The sequence below is a fragment of the Macrosteles quadrilineatus genome, unplaced genomic scaffold (assembly GCF_028750875.1).
Source record: "Macrosteles quadrilineatus isolate MER2022 unplaced genomic scaffold, UCM_ALF_1.0 Scaffold_3__2_contigs__length_128488019, whole genome shotgun sequence".
NCBI lineage: Eukaryota > Metazoa > Arthropoda > Insecta > Hemiptera > Cicadellidae > Macrosteles > Macrosteles quadrilineatus.
This window is the reverse complement of record NW_026542596.1, coordinates 15247693-15267292: the sequence shown is the minus strand read 5'-3', so window position 1 is coordinate 15267292 and position 19600 is coordinate 15247693. Positions and strand designations below refer to the sequence as shown.

Genomic DNA, 19600 nt, shown 5'->3' with positions numbered 1-19600 from the left:
CGAGCATCATGCAATATCTGTATCGAACAATAACATTATATAACATGTTAATATAATAATAATTGTGTTCAACAAAATTATATAAGTCAAAATAAAAAAAAATACATAGCAGATCAGCTACAGTTTGCTTGAATAATGTAGCATAAGTCACTTTATCGTTCGTTTGAATATCCACGGGGCGTAGCCCAAGGAAACTCAAATAAATGAATTGGTATATGCCTTTCCTTGGTACAAGGACCATCTGCATTCACAAGTTTGGCTACATTGGTTTACTATTTAACTCATGACAGCTATCCATACAAACAGTCAGACAGACATACCACCTCATTTTTATAACAGTAAAAGCAGTATATTGTATTTTATTGCAGAATTGTAATATGTATATATAGTGTGGTTACAATGGATGGAGAATAAAATTTAATAGTGATTTTCAATAAATTTTACTATAGAAAACTTTCTTGTTGATTTATTAAACAATAAATTAATTGTTTAAATTTAATGTTAATTTATTTAACAATAATTTTTATTGAGTCGTCAATAAAATTAAACAGGCTAAAAAAATTAAATATTAACTTATTAAATATTAGTTGCTGACATCTCTACTCTTATTTTTAGTGACAACAAGTTCCTTGAGTGTTTAAAGCTGCTTCCTAATTCAGAAGTAAAGTTTCCTGAAACCAATGTGGGAGGGAATAACATGTCTCGGAACCAAGATCTCAACAAGCTTCCCCTTGTCAGCCTAAGGCAATCTTTCATATTTGTCGCCAAAGTTTCCTGAACCTCTTTATTTGCGATTGGAAAGTTTTTATGGCCAAAATATATTGTCGCTCTTCTTTAAAAGATCTTAAAATTAAGTACAGTGAAACCTCGATAGCAAGACCCTCGATAACAAGTCACCCTTGATAACAAGTGTCATTTTTAAATCCCCTAGAATTTGTTTTACCCCTAATCACATTTTATTGCAAACCTCGATAAGAAGTCAACCTTGATAACAAGTCTTATTTTATAATCCCCATGAGAGTCTTGTTATCAAGGTTCTACTGTAATTCAATTTATGCTTAGTGCTGGTTGGAGTTGTGATTTGAATGTGCAACTTCTGACTTTGGAGACTTGAACTACTCCGTTCTTAATAAATAGTAGATAAGTGGTTAGGTAGTGAAATTTACAGCATACAAATAAATAAGTGCCTTGTGAAATACGAAATTTATTTATATTTGGTAAGCATTTCCAAAAATTATTATTACAAATTACTACATTTCTATACTAAATCAACATAAGGTTTAAATTACCTTCATCCGTCAAGTGATTCTAGATTGTAGTTGGTTGAATAGTGCTCTGCTGTTTCGTGTTCACAAACACATCTTCAGATCAAATTTTACATTAATTTATTACCATAGATTGGCCGTCATGAGGCTAAAAGTTAACAAATAACACTTATACGCACACGAAGCACATTAATTGGCCAAAACACAAAAAAAAAAAAAAAAAAAAAAAACACGAAATCAAAAAGACATCGGACACGTGCGGCACCGGTAGAAGGTGGTCATGACTGTCAAAAATACTGTTAAAAGACAGTATTCGTGTACGTTATTTGAATTAAATTAATCATAAAGTAGCTGCTCATTTTCACTACTGATTACACCTAATTAAGGTATTGTTTTGTATTTCAACTTCATAACGGCTAGTTATAACACTCAGTATAACATAGTAGTTGTCATCAGCACAATTAATCAAGCTGATGGATCATCAACAAATATTTACTCGAGATTGATTAATGCATCGTGTGACACCTACGAGACAAGCCTGGTATTACGCTATGAATATGTAGTGTTTGACAGCAAACACGTGATGCCATGGACTACAAACAACTCACTCATCCGTCGGGCTTTGTGGAGTTGTCCGGTATTATCTACAAAATACATTAATGTTTTTGTTGAGCAGGTACGTATTTTTCAAAAATGTCCTGAAAAAAACTATCAAAATTGTAAGGACCATAACATGCTATGTTAAATCAAAACCGGATGTTTTCATAAAATCCTATTTTTTGTTGTTTAATAAGGTTCTTATGGGAAAATAACATAATTTGCAATAACTTTTGAACTGTAATTTTTAAGGAAATGTTATTTGTACCATTTTGTTCAGAATTGAAAGGGCTACAACATACTAAATTGTTATCAAAATTGTTCGGGCCATTTTTGAGAAAATCCGAATTTTCCAGTTTTTATGGGATTTTATGAGAAATTCCCCATTAAAAATCAAAATTGTAAAAATTAAAAAAAAAACTCCTGGATATACTATGGATTAGAACCTACATACCAAATTTCATCGAAATTGGGCCACAGGTGTAGTCCCTAGCTCTGTACACATCCACATACACATACACACATACACAAACACATACATCACCTCGAAAACAACTTTTTTTGGAAATAAAAAACCGAAAACCACCCCCTGGACCCAAAACGAATATATCCACTCAAACTCAAAAATTTCGACGAAAACAATACTTTCTCCATATATGGTATAGAGGGAAAGAGTAAAAACCATGTTAAGATAGTGTCAAGAAATCTTTAATTGTCTCGATAGCACACAAATAATTGTCTACGATTTGTTTCCCCAGTTACTAATATTACCTAATTTTTGGAACCCTCTGCCAACATTATTCCTGTTCAGGACTCCTTTGTGAGTTGGCCCTTACAAAGGCAATTACACGCAAAGCGTTTGAGATCAATATGTTAATGGTTTAAGTGGGGTCTGAGCGTTTATGCAGATTTTCTCTTTGATGTTGCTAAACGCTCCAGTCTCTCAATCCCAGTTACTGTGGTAAAGCATACATAATTGGAAAATATTCTTTAGGCAAAATATATGTCATGGAGGGGAAAACTTCGGTGGTAATTTATTTTTATTCAACCTTGCTTTGAAGTTATATTTTTTTCTGCCTACATCGTACATCGTACACACACTCTTACGGGTATTTATTTATTCACGGTAGTATATTATTATTATCACTTGGGTGCAGTTCCCCTACACAACAGTAAAATATATAGTTGGCAACCTAATACTGGAAGAAGTTGAATAACATAAAAAATAAAAATGTGTACTGGGACTGAAAAATAGTGTCATAACGGTTAAAATTAATTGAAATAATCACCATCAACACAAATATGGAAAATATTTAGTATTCAATTACTTTTAAAATATCATAGCCTCCACTAATACAACCTTAAAACTAAATGCTGCATATGCTGACAAAAAAGGTATGAACTTAAGAATATATGTCTCATAGTTTTATACCTCGACAAAAAGTATAAAAATGTATGTCATAAAATACATTTTACAGAGTTTTATATATTTTATTTTTTGTTCAACTTGGCTAGTAGGGTTCGTAAACAAACAGATGTAGTGTAATTTTATGTTTCTCTAACGACGAATACCAAAAACAGGAATTGGATATTCAGAAGCGTTTAATAATGTGTTAACATATACAAAAACTATGGATTCGTATAGTTATTTTAATTTCACATTACTCCTTGTGTTATAAAAACATCTATCAATAATTATAATTATAAATGTGAATTAGGGATGTTTTCCTTCTATACAACTGCTGATGTGCGTTGAAACAAAATCAAATTTCAAATATTTTACTTCTTAATTACACGAAAAAGAAATGTTTACACCAACATTACAATAACTGCTTACATCAGTTTTATATCTCGTTATAAAATGTTTGATTGCAACAGGCTAATTGTGTTTAGGAGTGAAACACAAACAAACAGTTTCAATTATCAACACCTGATGCTCATTTTGAGCGCTCCAGCCTGATAATTGAAATTGCGTCTATAAAAATAAATTGTTATTGCTCGGTGACACTCTCCGCTCTAGAGGGAACGAGGGAATAATTAAACAATAGTAATTGGAGTGGTGTAATGAAAATGTACGGTACTTACGTATTATACGGAGGCCACTTATTTTACAGCGCACTGCGGCGGTTGGGTTAAGTTGGGTTATCATAAATATGTTTGTAGAACTTTCCTAGTTTCGTTATGAATCGAACTATACGAGATGAGTCATAAAAACTTATGATAACCCAACCTAACCTAACCTAACCGCCGCAGCGCGCTGTAAAATAAGTGGCCTCCGTATAATACCAAATGTACAAATATAAGTACCAATATAAGTACCATAGTAATATAAGTACCAAATGTACGATAAACATTATTGCGCTTTGCATCTAAGGTTGATTTTTACCAAAATGACTCTTACTGTATAATGATAAGAGCTTCACTTACTTCTATTTATACTAAAACTAGCTGTAAGCCGCGGGCTTTGCCCCGTTTAACTTCTTAATTTTCAAGATGATCTCGTTCGCATGGCTCAATCACATCCTGGTTGAAGTTCGTTCGCTACGCTCACTCACCTTTAGGTTGGAGCTCGTTCGCTGCGCTCACTTGCCTTCAGGTTAGCTAGTTCGCTATGCTAACTCGCCTCCAGGTTGAAGTTCGTTCGCTATGCTCACTCACCTTTTGGTTGCAAATTAGCTATTGTCATAAATCTAAAAGAAATAATAGTGCTGCACCCTGTTGGTAATCCTTGTAACTTTAATGCTATTGAACATCATAGAACAAAACCAACTTGTTTAATTGAAACAGCTGTTAAGATTCATTAATTCCATTTCTCATAAGGTTGACATGGGAAACTCCAGAGCCACTGGGGCGGAGCCGATTGGACGGATCACGAAATTGATGGTGTATAAACCTATTCCATGAAATTCTACACGTATGTACCAAGTTTCGTGGCAATCGGTTCAGCGGTGTCTGAGTTTATCACCGCCAAACATATATATATACAAACATCCTCTTTTATACTTATAGATCAAGTAACATACATCTGTAATTGAGATTAGATCGGTTTGGGCAAAATAAGGGTGAATTGGTAAGAACATATACCACACAATACATGAATAAGGATTTGAATGTTAATCTTTATATCGTTACTTAAGATTCCCCAAGTATCATTGTTAGCATAATGTAAGTTCAGAAGACTGGGTTGTGTAATCTTATGTTTATGGTCAGTTCGGATGGAATGTGCTGATGCCGACAATGTTCCTTAGTCAAGCAACCATTGCAAGATTTTGTTTTATTTAGTTAAAATATAAAGCTACAACCAAATTTTTAAATAGCAGTATACAATGTTACATGCTTCCTAATTATATTACATGTTTTCTGTGAAACAATACATTTTAAAGTTAATAAAACTAGGAGAAATAAAAGGTAAACGCAATTACCTATACTGAACACTTATTTATGTTGCATTTTAAATGCATTGATAAGGATAGCAAACCATTTTCGGATACTTATCATCTTTGGCTGACACCAGGTTTAGGTGTTAGATTTATTAGATCTAGGCTAATCCCTAGATACACCCTCTACACCTTACACCCACTACAACGTTAACTTAATTTACTATACGATAATTAAACTAATTTTATCTTTCTTGCTTTGTACGACAAAAAGGCTTTTTAGAAAATAGGCTATTAGCAAAACGTGTGCGACATAGATAGTCTTGGCACATTTTTACAGAACGGATGGTAAAATATTCATGATAGAATATTAAATAGGCTTCCGTATCCATTATCTATATATTTTATTCAATTAAAGGGTGTTCTGTAATATCCATATTTAATCCGTCATAAGAGCTGTAAAGATTTGAAAGAATTTGTATGGCTAGGAATTAAATTTTCCACATAACCTTCTAAAGCGTTTTCCGAATATCACACTCACTTAGCCCCAATTTATAATCAATATATATCAATATATAACCTACTTCGGAAATTTAAAAAAAATCTTGGAATTTCTACGGGTTTTTTTATTATATTTTTTTTGGAAATAAGTGTTTAATTCAAATGCTGGCAACTTGAAGGAAAGTCTATTAAATGTAACATTTTTAAAGGTTAACTATCTAAGAAATTTAAATGGCTAATTTAAAAAAAGGTAGATTTTTAAGGCCTCTTGGGCCAAACCGTTAACTCTTATGGAGAAATAAGCTTAAAATGTGGTTTTAATCAGACTAGAAACTTGATATCAATAAGGTAAGTTGGTCATGGGCATAGATAAATAGAAGAAAAACTATACTTACCAAACCCATCTTAAGCCCCCCCCCTTACAAAATTCCCCCTTTAAAAGATTTTTGTTTAACTGTTTCTGGACATTCTAGTCATTTAGGGTTTTTGTAGCTTTAATATTCGGAAACGAATAAAAAGTCCCCATTTATCCTAACCACGAATAATTTAACCCCCCTCGCTTGCGGAAATGATACAAGTGTTGATAGTAATGAAATATCTAATAAATTTACTTTTAATTTTTCATTTTCGATAACAACAGAAAATTCAGCCTCCGAAGGGGGTCCATTCTTCGTACTAATGATGTTAGCCCCTTCCCCCCCCCCCCCGAACCCCTGATGGGATCCTAAAACTATATAGAATATTGCTAACTCCACCTAACCCCAAAGATGTTAACTTTATTGTTATAATAATCAAACTTTTAATGTTTTTTTACAATTATTAATGTGTTAGCAAATGTAATTAACAGAGCAACTCCTTTAAGAAATACAGTACTCTGTAACTGAAAAGCTATAATCGGTTTTTAATGAAAATAAATTCTGCGACAAAAATCTGTCCCCCGTTCTTTTTTCCAATCGAATAAAAAGGGTGCCTTTGTAAAACACAAAGAATTAAACTATTTTCATCACTCCTTAACGAAAGTAACTATTTTCGATAACAGCTGGCATCAATGAAAGTAGTCGTTTCCCAAGCTCTAATTTATGGCGAGGGAAAATCGATCAGTTGATTTTCCCTCGCTCTAAATTTACTTTCCCTCGCTCTCAATTACTTCTCCATTTATTCACTACGCGCGCTAGTGTTTTGTTACGGTTTAATTTAATGATTTTAATCAGCTGTATGTATTTTTAAAAGTTGTGTTATTCTTTTATTTTGATGTTTAAACAAAATTTATTGAGAAATATACGTAGGTTTCTTTTAAGAAGATTTTATTTTATTTTGATGTTCCATCAAATTAATTGAGAAACAAAATATTTGTAATATTACTGAGGTCTGCTATTCTGTTTTTGTGTATTTTTGCGTCGTGATGAAAAGTATCGTTCATAACTCGTACCGAAAGTTATTATCCGGCACTTGCTCCATTATTCCCGTCCTCGGCTCCGCCTCGTACGTGAAAATAGCTCTCACATACTCGGCTTCGCCTCGCACGTGAAATTAGGGTTCCCTGTGTTCGGCTTCGCCTCGCACAAAAACTTGAGCGCGCAACGGAAAATGCCACTTTCGGTCCTAGTAATGAAATATACTATTTCACAATACTTGGAAAACATATGTATTGCCTAACATAACTTGATTATTTTGGCTAACTAATGTGATATTTCTTCAGCAAAACAAAGATTCCGTTAGTTACATAAATAAATAAAAATTATTAAATGACGCAATCGTATAAAGGTTATTGATGTGCTAAACTAAATATGGTTGTTTTATGAACCAAGCAATGTCAAGACACAATAATGTGAAAACACTAAAATATTTTCACCTTCAGGAAGAGGACTTATTGAGTTTTATGTTTGACAGCCTGAAGCGAAAGAGACCAAAGTTTTGAGGTCTTGTAGATAATTCAAGCACTGTTATGGCAACTTAACAATCTGAAACACGTGGTTTCTCTAGACAAAACTCTACTGAGGTTTATCAGTCAAAACTACCTTACACTCAACATCTTAAATTCATGGCTAAGAGATCTTAAATGGGTTTATCAACACCAGAGAAATGTGAAATTTTTGCAGGAAAACGCTCTAAAACCTAGCCCTGCTAAAACCTGGTGTTGTAACACTCTAATGTCGTAGGCTTTAAAGCAGGGTTATTAAAACATGGGTTCAAAAAGGTTGTAAATGGAATCAAAGAAAGTAGTGTAATTTTAACGACTATTTTCTCAGATTAAAAGTTATGAAATAATTAAAAAGGTGATAATCCATGTAAAAACTCACATTCACTTTTAATTATTAAGAAGTGATAACAGGTAATCAGAAAACTTCCTGTTCAATCCATAAGAACTTTGACAAGAGGTAATACATCCACAAACAAAGGCTCTGTACATATATTGTGGTTTACTTTGTAAAAAAAGAAACAACAAAAGGGGAAAAGGATTAGACAAGACTAGCTTTTACTACAATGACACATCAATTATAATTCGTGATTAAAAGGCCGTGATAAAACTACTGATTGAACAAAGCCTATAAATTTGTTTTGTGATTACAATATACTTACGAACAGAACAGCGTTAAGCACACATGATATTGGCAAACATTAAATGCAATTAGATTTAACGTACAATGTAGCAATGTAAATTTGATATGGCACAACCTAATATCAACATACTCGTTTGCACTACTACTAAATTACAATATATATGATCAAAAGAAAATTGAGTACGCCCATTTGATGGTTTTTTTATTATTTTACAGTTAATTTTAGATAAACAAAAGGCAAATCAAATAAATTAACTGATTGTAAAAAAAAAAACTAAACTAATAGTATTGAGAGCTTTGGGTTCTTGACGTCCTTTTCTTCTTTATTTTCTCAGTCTTTGTTTGTTCGTTTGTCCCTTTGTTTTACTTCCTGTTTTGTTTTAATTGAAACATGTTTGAGAGGTCCTTAAACAGTAAAAATCGTAATTAGTAAATTATTTTAATTTTTTATCTTATTTTTAAATAGTAACCAATCTTCACATGTCATAAATCTAGAAGAAAATCAAATTAAATGTCCAATACGATTTAACGGTTTTGTATCTAGACAAAAGCGCTGTCCCTTGTCATTTTCCTTTTGGTCTTGGGTGAGAAAATAGCTAAACATGGCAAATCACTCCTTTCTACAGTCATCTTCGATTGAAGTTTTGAACCAAATATGCATAGCTGCGTCTCAATCTATAAAAATAGTGTCAGCGTTAACATTAGTTATATTTAGATTATATTATGTTAAGGTTATTTTCAGTTTATTTAGTTTTGAGAAAGTTGTAGCGTTTTGAAAAAAAATTATTTTGGAGTGGGAAAGTCTAATGGAAATGATTTAACAAATATTCGTGGAAAATACCTTAATTTACGGTGCTCCTATTTGATTGTAATTCTTGCTAATAACAGCCCTAACTGGCTCTGAGGTTGAGGTAACTAGGCTGTGTATTATTCACCACCAATTCGACCAACTTGTGGAGCTAAGGTCACGTGGGCCTCCAGGGAGTGTACAACTTTCACCAGCTTAACTCAACTCCAACTCCGTAGATCAAGCCATCTATTCATAACTGAAGAGTTGTAACTTTGACTGTTGTTGAGGTGAATTTTGTATTTTCATCTGCGAGGATTAAATATTAGATATATCATGTTTTTTTACCATAAAATTCTTTAATAACGTTATTTTGTTGCTGACGAAAAGAAATATGTCTACCATAATAGAAATGTTACTTAATTTATAACTTGAAACAAAGTTATGTCGTGAAGGGTAACATCAGTAAAAAGTTTAGAAATATTTTCACACGTAGCAATGTACGTACTCTCTAGAAAATTCATAAACTCTATTCATAGAATAGGAAACTCTCTAGGTATTCATGGGAACCCATGAACTAATTGCACATTTTAATAGGGATTATTTTTTATATATCTGCACCAAAGAGACTAAAGAGTGATTAACCTACCCATACCAGGCTGCAATCATCAAAAAGTAGCCTATTTAAAATCAATTTTCATCATATTTGGTCAGCCTCTTGTTTAAAATCTGACTGTGGTCCAACATTCAACTACTGAATTAGCTGTAGATAACCATTATTCACATTTAAACCGTTAAAAGAAAATTGGCCAGCATAACTTTATCTTTGAAAACTAACTCTGGAAGAAGATTAAACGTGAGGGGGCAAAGCCTTTATGAATATTTACCTTTTTCATTACCATTCTCAGGTGCGCTGGATTATAAGCTTTAAGACGACGATTCAATCGTAAAAATCGATTTGCTAGGACAGCCAAAAAGGGATATGACAGAGTATTGTATTAAGTGTAAGTGTTTTTAGTCCATAGTCATATTCACTCTGGTACTCTTTATAACAGGGGTATCCTAATATAGTTGTTATTCTTTCTGAATAATGTTTAATGCTCTACCTATGATATTTTGTAATCGTTTGGCAATTACTGAAAGGATTTCTTTAAAACAGAGAAATTAATCCTTTTTCTATAATATTTATAGATCTTCTGTATAGCTTATATAGCTCCACTTACAGCTTAAAGACCCCTTGGTCTTGTTATTTGTATTTATGAAATCTAAAACCAAAGGGAGATTTTACTCCAAACTCAGAGGAAAGAACAGCCAATAGTGATCAGATCACCAATATACTAGCCATAGGAGTTCTAAGTATTTTCGTAATGCAAAGGAATACATTTTTTATATTTTACTTATTTTGATTATTTATTTAGATTGTTTAGCCCCACTGATCAAAAATTATTCCATTCATCTATTTTTTACGCTGATTTCCCTTAAAATTAATGTATTGTTTATACCTCCTAGGTCAATATCTATATAACAAAGTAATTTGTGCAGCTTTCATGATACATTTTTGTATATCGATTAAATAATAACTGTAAATAAACCTCGAGATAGATTGTTCCTAAGAATGTATCAATGATCTCTCAAAATTCAAATATTAGAGCTAAAAAATAATAAATACAGCCAATTTGTTCAAAAAATAATACGAAGTATAACTAATTAATTAAACTAAGTCATGCCTATTATTATGATTAATGGGTAAATACTTATAAGTCGATATTGATTTAAATTTTGTCTGGCTTAATTTAAAAAGCTGTTCTTGCTATTCTATTCTTATAACACCCACTTCAACAGTTTGCACAAACACATTAGCATACACTGTGACACGCAACTTTTGACACAACTTTGCACTTAGCTTGAAAAACATGGCATCAAGGTCCGTTTATCTGATAATCGAGAACGATGTATAGCATTATTGTAAAAATAAATACTCTAGCTGCAGAAAACACGCAGTCTACGTCAATTTCGAACATTTTACGACATTTTCCCATAAAATTTAATATTTATTCCCCACTTTTTAACTGTATTTCCCATATAGGGAATAGACTATTACCCATATATGGTCTCAGCCAGAGGACCAATTTACTTTTTCGTTTTGAGGTCCCCAGAAGCCAAAAACACAATTCGTTTAAATTCATATTATACATAAATCTATATATTCACATGTATAAATCTGGAGTGCCGGTTTTTTTGTCTAATGATATTAAAATGATGATATTAAATGGCAATAATAATATCTTAATATGCTACTATAAATATAATTTAATGATATTACATAGATATAAAACTAACAAGTAAATTCTTACAATGAGACACTTAAAGCCCTGATTTAGTTAATAGTGAGCCGTGACTTGTCCACCAAGCGTCCCACCAATGTCACGCCTCAGTGTTTTTTGTATAGTACGAGTACTGGCTTTGCGCCGGAACTCAGTCGGTTTGGGTCGGGCAGCAATCCTGCAACCCAGAGTCAATGTCCGCCTTCTGTCACATTTTCACCAGAAGGCCGGCGATTGTCAATTTGTAAAGACTTGGGTATCTTCGATGAATATCAGTGTTAATCTTTCAATGTCACTGTTAATTTTGTTCATCCGTTCTTCGTAGACTCTAGTCATGGTTTAAGTGTTTTGCCAGACATCAGATGAGGTCCCAGATGGGAGGCTCTTACTGGTTGCTGCTTCCGGAGAGGTTCGCCCAGGGAGACACTACTCCTTCTCCGTCTTCGGGCTGCTCATTACCCTGCTCCTGGGACCAGTAAGCCTTCATCTGCTTTCTACTACTATGCCGCCCTACGCCATCTTCCGGATGGATCACCGCCGCCCACCATTAGTGTGATGTGACTAATGACCACGTTCCGCAAGTTACCATATTTTAAATTTGTTGAGATTTTTGGACTGAATTGAAATTTTGAAAAGGAGCCCCAATAATTATGGTTTAGCTTACTAGTCATGATCCGTTATTTATTTTTTTAGTTATTGTGAAGTATTTATTGTTAATTTATTTAAAGTTTATATATTACAGTTACCATTTTTTTAAATTATTTTTATTGTTAGGCCTAATTTGCCACTGGTACCAGTTGTAAGTTTAGAAGGGTAAACTTAAAATTCTAATTAATTTATTTTTTGAAAAAGCCTTAAGAGATAAAATAAAAGATTCTTTGGATGGTTACTTTGTTTGATTGTTGATTGTTATTTTGTTGATTTCATTGAAAAATTATAGGCTTTGTTCACTATTTGTTTTGTTTTTGATATTCACCCACGGCCTTTCACTTTTGTTAGGGATGTGGGGCGGCCACTCGCACTGTCACTATGGGGGGCATGCTTCCAATAGTTGTTCGTCTGGGGGCGGTGCGAGGGGTCGGCTCAGGTGGTAGCAGAGCGTGGTTTTTTGGTTGGGTCCTGGGTGCCTTGTCGTGAAACTTCGGTTTCGCGACTTGGATACTTAGAGATCCGATCACTGTCCACGTTCTGATTTGTTTGAAGGGCCGTGGATGGATTTGATTTTTGGGTGATGCTGGTCTGGCAGTCTTAGGAATTTTTTGAAGAAAAGTTGTTGTGGTGGGGTAAGCACACTGTTGTACTTTTTATTAGGAGCTCGCCCTTGGCCGAGTCACCGGGTGGAATCTGGTTAATTACTTGCATCCTTTGGGAGCAAGAGTGTCTAAAGCATGGCCAAACCCAAAATTGAAACTGTGTGTGTGTGTTTGCCTCATCACACAAATGTTAGGTGTTGTTGTTTAGTGTATGTATGTATGTGTGTATGTCGTGAGTGTAAGCCCGTGTTTTGGTTTTGGTGGCTTAGGCGGTGTGTATGGGCAGGTTCTTCTGTTTGGGACCTCATCTGACTGTAGGCATTTCAGTCCAGAGTCTTTAGTTAGTTAAGTTTGTGAATTGTTCGTTGTAAAAAAAAAAAAAATTTTTTTGTGTGTTTTGAAGGTAGACCGACTGACTGAAAGCAAAATGGGTTTGTTTGCTCCACTGCCCAATCCCATTGCTGGGGTTTTGAGCGACATTCGCCCGGTTGATGGTTTAGAGGTGGAACCTTTGTTAGAGTTTTTGGGAAAGGTGTTGCACCTGAAGGAGTTCCCAGGCATGGAGGACTCAGTAGTGTTGGAACTGCTGGTTCCACTCTGCCTGAGACCTCTTGGTGACAAATTGTTAGACTGTTTGAAACGGGGAGTAAATTTTGACAATTTTCACAGTGAAGTGCTTGAGCTCTTTGTCCCCTTCAGGGTCATGGAGAGATTGAAAGTTGAGAGGGTGTTTCGTCCTCAAAAATTTGATGAAACTCTGAGTCAGTATGTGGGTGACATTTGTGGCGTGTGGCGTGTCCTACGGCTGGGCATCCCTGAAAACCAACTGGTGGACATTGTCTTGCAGGGGTTGAAGCCTGAGGAGCGGTCCAGACTGATTTTTGCTCCGAAGCCTTCTTCTTTTGCAGACCTGGATAGGTTGGTCATCCTGTCACGGAGCGTTCAAGACGCTGATTGTAAAAGGGAGCACGTTGCGGGGCATCTTCCCCGGACTGGTCCCCATCCCGCTGTAGCATCCGTGTGTCGAGGTCCTGAAACACCGCAGAGACAGAGGCATCCTATTGTTTGCTTTGGCTGTGGTCAAACAGGTCACATGAGACGAGAGTGTCGTCAGAGGGTTAATCTTGGGACTTTGTCCAAAAACCTAAGTAGCTCACAAGGGGAAAGTTTGCCTAAACCGCCCTGTGAGAAAGCTGTTTTGGAGAAAGTCAGCAGGAATTTGGTTTCTCTGAGTACTGCCCCTTCTGGGAGTGCTGGTTTTGGGGAGCCTCTGTCGCGGGGTATGAGGGAGCTTGCATGCATGGGAGTGAAAGCGGCGCGCTCAACTTGCCCACGACTCAACATCTTCTTAGGTAAAACGGTGCAGAAGGCCCTTGTGGATTCTGGGTCAGCCCGTTGTCTCATTTCCCTTTCCCTGTTTGAAAATCTAAAATCTTCTGGGCTAATCAAGCAAGTTGAGCGAAGTACACACATCTGCTGGACTGCGTCGAAATCCCCACTTCCCATCATCTATGAAGCCCGTTTGAAATTCAAGATTGAACATTTTTCTTGGGTGTGGAGTTTTTGGGTAGCCAAGGACCTTTGCATTCCTGTCATTTTGGGAGCGGATTTCATCAAGCATTGTGGCCTGATTTTGGATTTAGGCAGAGGCCAGTGCTTCTTTCGTTTCGCAAGACGGGTGCTCATTCCTTTTGCGGATGAAATTGTGGATGGTGCAGCTGTGGTGGAGCCTGAGACACCCAGCAAACCAAAGGTTGATCTATTAGGGCATCTGACTCCTGGTGAGGCTGAAGCAATCAGAACCTTGTGTTCTCGTTTTCCTGAGGTGCTGACGCCAAAGCTTGGAGTCACCAATCTTTTGGAGTACGAAATCCGTTTGACTGACACCCGTCCAGTTCGTTCCCATCCTTACAAGCTTGCTCCACCCAAGATGGAAACACTCCGTGGAATCATCAATGAGCTTCTTGAAAATGGGGTAATTGAGCCTTCTCGCTCAAGTTACGCAAGTCCAGCTTTTCTAGTTCCAAAGCCAAATGGCAAGTCTCGAATGGTTCTAGATTATCGCAAGTTGAATGCTCAGATTGAAATTGACTCTGTCCCTCTCCCTGATTTGCACTCTGCGTTCGATTGGTTCGGTAAGGCCAAGTATTTTTCCGTCTTTGATTTGAACCAGGCTTACCATCAGATTCCCTTGAAACCTGAATCTCGACCTCTCACTGCCTTCTGCGTTCCGTGGAACTTGTACCAGTTCACACGTGTACCCATGGGCCTAGCTGTGGGGGCCCAGACCCTCACCAGACTTCTGGACTCCATCTTCCATGACGTCAAGTTCAAATTTGTGTTCAACTATCTTGACGATCTTTTGGTGTACAGTGAGAGCTTTGAAGACCATCTGGTTCATCTTGAGGAAGTCATGAATAGGTTGCTTAGGGCTGGCCTTACCGTAAATCCCGAGAAAGTTAGTTTTGCTCAGGCTGAGATTTCTTTCCTAGGTCATCTAGTATCATCTCGAGGTGTCTGTATCGATCCGGCTAGAACCCAGGCTATCAGGGAGTTTCCTCCTCCCCGAGATGTCAAAGGCATTGCCCGTTTCATTGGAATGGTGGGTTTCTACCGGCGCTTCATCCCCAATGTGGCTGAGTTGGCGGCTCCTCTCAATGAGCTTCGGAAGAAGGGCGCCAAGTTTGTTTGGGGTGAAGCACAACAGATGTCTTTTGATCTTCTGAAAGAAGCTATCATGCAACCTCCGGTCTTGGCGATGCCAGATTTCAGTCAAAGGTTTGTTTTGCAAACAGATGCTTCCTCCGTCGCAATTGCGGCTGTGTTGTCTCAAGAGGTAGATGGTGTTAGGCAGCCAATTGCGTATGCCTCACGCACTTTGAACCCATGCGAAAAGAAAAGCTCTTCTGTGTATGAGTTAGAGTGTTTGGCTGTCGTGTTTGGAGTGAATAAGTTCAGACGTTTTTTGGAACACAAAGAGTTTTTGCTGGAAACCGACAACCAAGCGCTCTCGTGGCTCCTTGCACATCCTCGCCAGCTTGGGAAAATTGGTCGTTGGGTGGTCCAAATATCTTCCCTCAAATTCCAAGTGCAACATGTTCGAGGCACGCAGAATGTGATTGCTGACACTTTATCAAGGATGTATCACTCACCTGACGACCAACCTTCTGATCAGGAGGAGCACACTGGGTGTGCCGTGCTCCTGGAGTTTCCCCTTGCCTTTTCTGAGTTCATCCCACATCAGTTAAAAGATCCCGAGCTGGCTAAGATCATTGGTGAGCTTCAAAATGGGGGAGCCCACCCCCCGTATTTTCTGTCCCAGGGTGCCCTTTGTTGTCGAGACCGACAGCGAGGTAAACCCAAGATTGTGCTGCCTAGTCTTCTTGTACCCATGGTCTTTGCGTACTTTCACTCTTCCCCTGTGGGTGGGCACTTAGGGATTCACAAGACCATTGCGAAGGTTAGGGACATGTTCATCTGGAAGGGTATGGACAGGGACATTGCGGCACGAGTACGTTCTTGTCAAACATGCTCGCTAAGCAAGCCTGCTCAGAATACCAAGTATGGGTTGTTGTCATCTGAGGTGGCGGAGAGACCTTTGGAGAAGGTTTTCATAGACTATGTAGGGCCTCTCCCACGTAGCAAGTCAGGAAACAAATTCTTACTTGTTTGTGTGGATGCCTTCTCCAAGTTTTGTTGGCTTTTTCCTTTGAGGAACGCCACTGCACAGCTCACCGTGCAGGCACTTCGTACCCATTTGTTCCAACACTTTGGGATACCCGCCACCATTGTTTCCGACAACGGAACTCAGTTCGTTTCTCACCTTTTCAAAAGAATGTGCTTTGGGCACGGTATCCGCCATGTGACCACTTCCCCTTACTATCCACAGCCTTCACATGCTGAGAGGTTCAACAGAAATCTTCGATCCGCTCTCATAGCTTTTCATGCTGACAAGCAGACCACCTGGGATCAGGAACTTCCTTGGATTCAATTTGCTTTCAACACTGCACACCATGAGAGTCACAAGGCGGTCCCTTTCGAGCTGTTGTTGGGCTATCCACCCAATAATCCTTTAGCAAATGTGTGGAAAATTGGCGACCTTCTGCCACCACCTGGTGCAGCCAATGTCAAGGCAACTTGGCAGGCGGCTAGGAGGAACTTGATCCGAGCTAGGGAATTGGTTCGGAGGAAGCACAATCGAGGTCGGTTGGACAATCCATTCCAGGTGGGGGATTTGGTTTTCTGCAAGGCTCATCCGGTCAGTTCGGCCGTGGACAAGAGAGCCGCTAAGTTGTCTCATCGGTGGTCAGGTCCCCACCGCATCTTGAAGTTCTTGACTCCTGTCTCTGTGCGGCTGGGAAATCCGCAGACTGGAGAAGTTTTCCGGAGGGCTCACATTTCTCATCTGAAGCCTTTCCGGGGAACAATTCCGTAGGTCATCTTTCATTACTCTTGTGTCTGAGTGGGAAGTGCACTGGGCCAGAGAGCTTGATCACCTCTTCTGTCCCTTGTGCGCTGCTGAAGATTTTTCCCTAGTAAATTTTCCAGCACTGGCCAGTGCAAACCCTGGGGGTGAGTAGTCCCTCCAGTTGAAAGACTTTTGGCGTTCCCCACTTCAGACATTTGAGTTGATCTGTGGTGTTGAGATCTTCTAGAATTGGGAGAGGTTGTTTTTCTTTTTTTTTGGAGAGGAAGTCCTCCTTTGGGGGGGGAGGTTGAGCCGTGACTTGTCCACCAAGCGTCCCACCAATGTCACGCCTCAGTGTTTTTTGTATAGTACGAGTACTGGCTTTGCGCCGGAACTCAGTCGGTTTGGGTCGGGCAGCAATCCTGCAACCCAGAGTCAATGTCCGCCTTCTGTCACATTTTCACCAGAAGGCCGGCGATTGTCAATTTGTAAAGACTTGGGTATCTTCGATGAATATCAGTGTTAATCTTTCAATGTCACTGTTAATTTTGTTCATCCGTTCTTCGTAGACTCTAGTCATGGTTTAAGTGTTTTGCCAGACATCAGATGAGGTCCCAGATGGGAGGCTCTTACTGGTTGCTGCTTCCGGAGAGGTTCGCCCAGGGAGACACTACTCCTTCTCCGTCTTCGGGCTGCTCATTACCCTGCTCCTGGGACCAGTAAGCCTTCATCTGCTTTCTACTACTATGCCGCCCTACGCCATCTTCCGGATGGATCACCGCCGCCCACCATTAGTGTGATGTGACTAATGACCACGTTCCGCAAGTTACCATATTTTAAATTTGTTGAGATTTTTGGACTGAATTGAAATTTTGAAAAGGAGCCCCAATAATTATGGTTTAGCTTACTAGTCATGATCCGTTATTTATTTTTTTAGTTATTGTGAAGTATTTATTGTTAATTTATTTAAAGTTTATATATTACAGTTACCATTTTTTTAAATTATTTTTATTGTTAGGCCTAATTTGCCACTGGTACCAGTTGTAAGTTTAGAAGGGTAAACTTAAAATTCTAATTAATTTATTTTTTGAAAAAGCCTTAAGAGATAAAATAAAAGATTCTTTGGATGGTTACTTTGTTTGATTGTTGATTGTTATTTTGTTGATTTCATTGAAAAATTATAGGCTTTGTTCACTATTTGTTTTGTTTTTGATATTCACCCACGGCCTTTCACTTTTGTTAGGGATGTGGGGCGGCCACTCGCACTGTCACTATGGGGGGCATGCTTCCAATAGTTGTTCGTCTGGGGGCGGTGCGAGGGGTCGGCTCAATAGCCTAAGTGCAACATGTGTACATTTACTTAAATCTCATGAAATTCACTATGGTTTTAAAACATGTTCATCATTAAACAAAAATGACTATATGGATGATATGTAGAATGATATCCCATCCTAACAATGCTGCACTTATTAATTTTAGTAAGTCAGTATATATGCCACACACTGCTTTGTGTCTAATCAATTGTTCATATTATTTAAAATTGTTGATACACTATTTCCTCAGCACGACCAGACGCTGATAGACTATATCATTCAGCTCACGTTGCTGAGGCTGACGCAGCCTGGAACAGTCCCAGCAATCAGTACTGGCCTTCATTGCTGTATCTCCAGGTACATATCAAGACCAATAACAAAACTATCAGCTATACTCGCTCTTTGCATCGGGAGAAGACATAAAATGTATTATATTCCAAAGTTACATATCCGCCATTGATTTTAGTAATAAATACAATTCAACTATACCGCATAGTATGATAAGTCATCGGTCTATGACCCACCAAAGTGGTCAGATATTGTTAAGTTACATAGTATGGTATATAAATGGCGCTGATACAAGTCTCAAAAACACCGTAACTGTATTCAAACGTGTACAATTATTATTATTACAATATTATTACATTACAATAATTTAGTTTTAGCATATTTCCTACATACGAAAACCTATTACCGTAGGTCTCGTCATAAGACCTAGTCGTATCTAGAACAATTCGTTAGGTGTTCGTTAGTACGATAGCACGTGTAGATGATTGCCTGAATCCTAAATAAACCCGTATTCAAGAAGTGAAAATGGGTAAGGAATTCAAGCCTTTGAAAACTCAAACTAAAGGAAATACTTGCAGGTTTCTAATTAAACTCTTTGTTGAAGAATCGACAACCTATCGTAGACTTGAACTTAAAAGGAATTCACTTAAGTAAACCGGAACAAGTTCTTTCGTTATAGTTACCGGTCCACAAAACACTGTTTTTAATAGGCCTACTATGGGTATGAGCTAAATTTTGCGTGGAATTGTTCAAAATAAATATCATTACCCTTATAATAGTACTATGTTTTTACTTCTATTACTGTTATAAAGAAGAGGTGGTGTTTGTCTGTGTGTGTGTGTGTGTGTGTGCGCGCGCGTGTGTGTGTGTGTGTGTGTCCGTTAGCACGATAACTCGAGCAAAAATGATCCGATTTTGCCGAAATT

The 19600-nt window shown here is 37.5% G+C and overlaps 1 protein-coding gene across 1 annotated transcript in view; it reads left to right on the top strand.

Moving 5' to 3' along the window:
- Positions 1-19297, top strand: part of LOC128989016 (uncharacterized) — a 182784-nt gene extending 163487 nt beyond the window's left edge. The window contains exons 2-6 of the mRNA XM_054410869.1: positions 13069-14185; positions 14561-14640; positions 17673-17867; positions 18637-18743; positions 19279-19297. Of these exons, the coding sequence (XP_054266844.1) occupies positions 13093-14185; positions 14561-14640; positions 17673-17867; positions 18637-18743; positions 19279-19297 (1494 nt within the window). The 5' untranslated portion in view covers positions 13069-13092. The remainder of the gene's footprint in view (positions 1-13068; positions 14186-14560; positions 14641-17672; positions 17868-18636; positions 18744-19278) is intronic.
- The last annotated feature ends 303 nt before the right edge of the window (positions 19298-19600 follow it).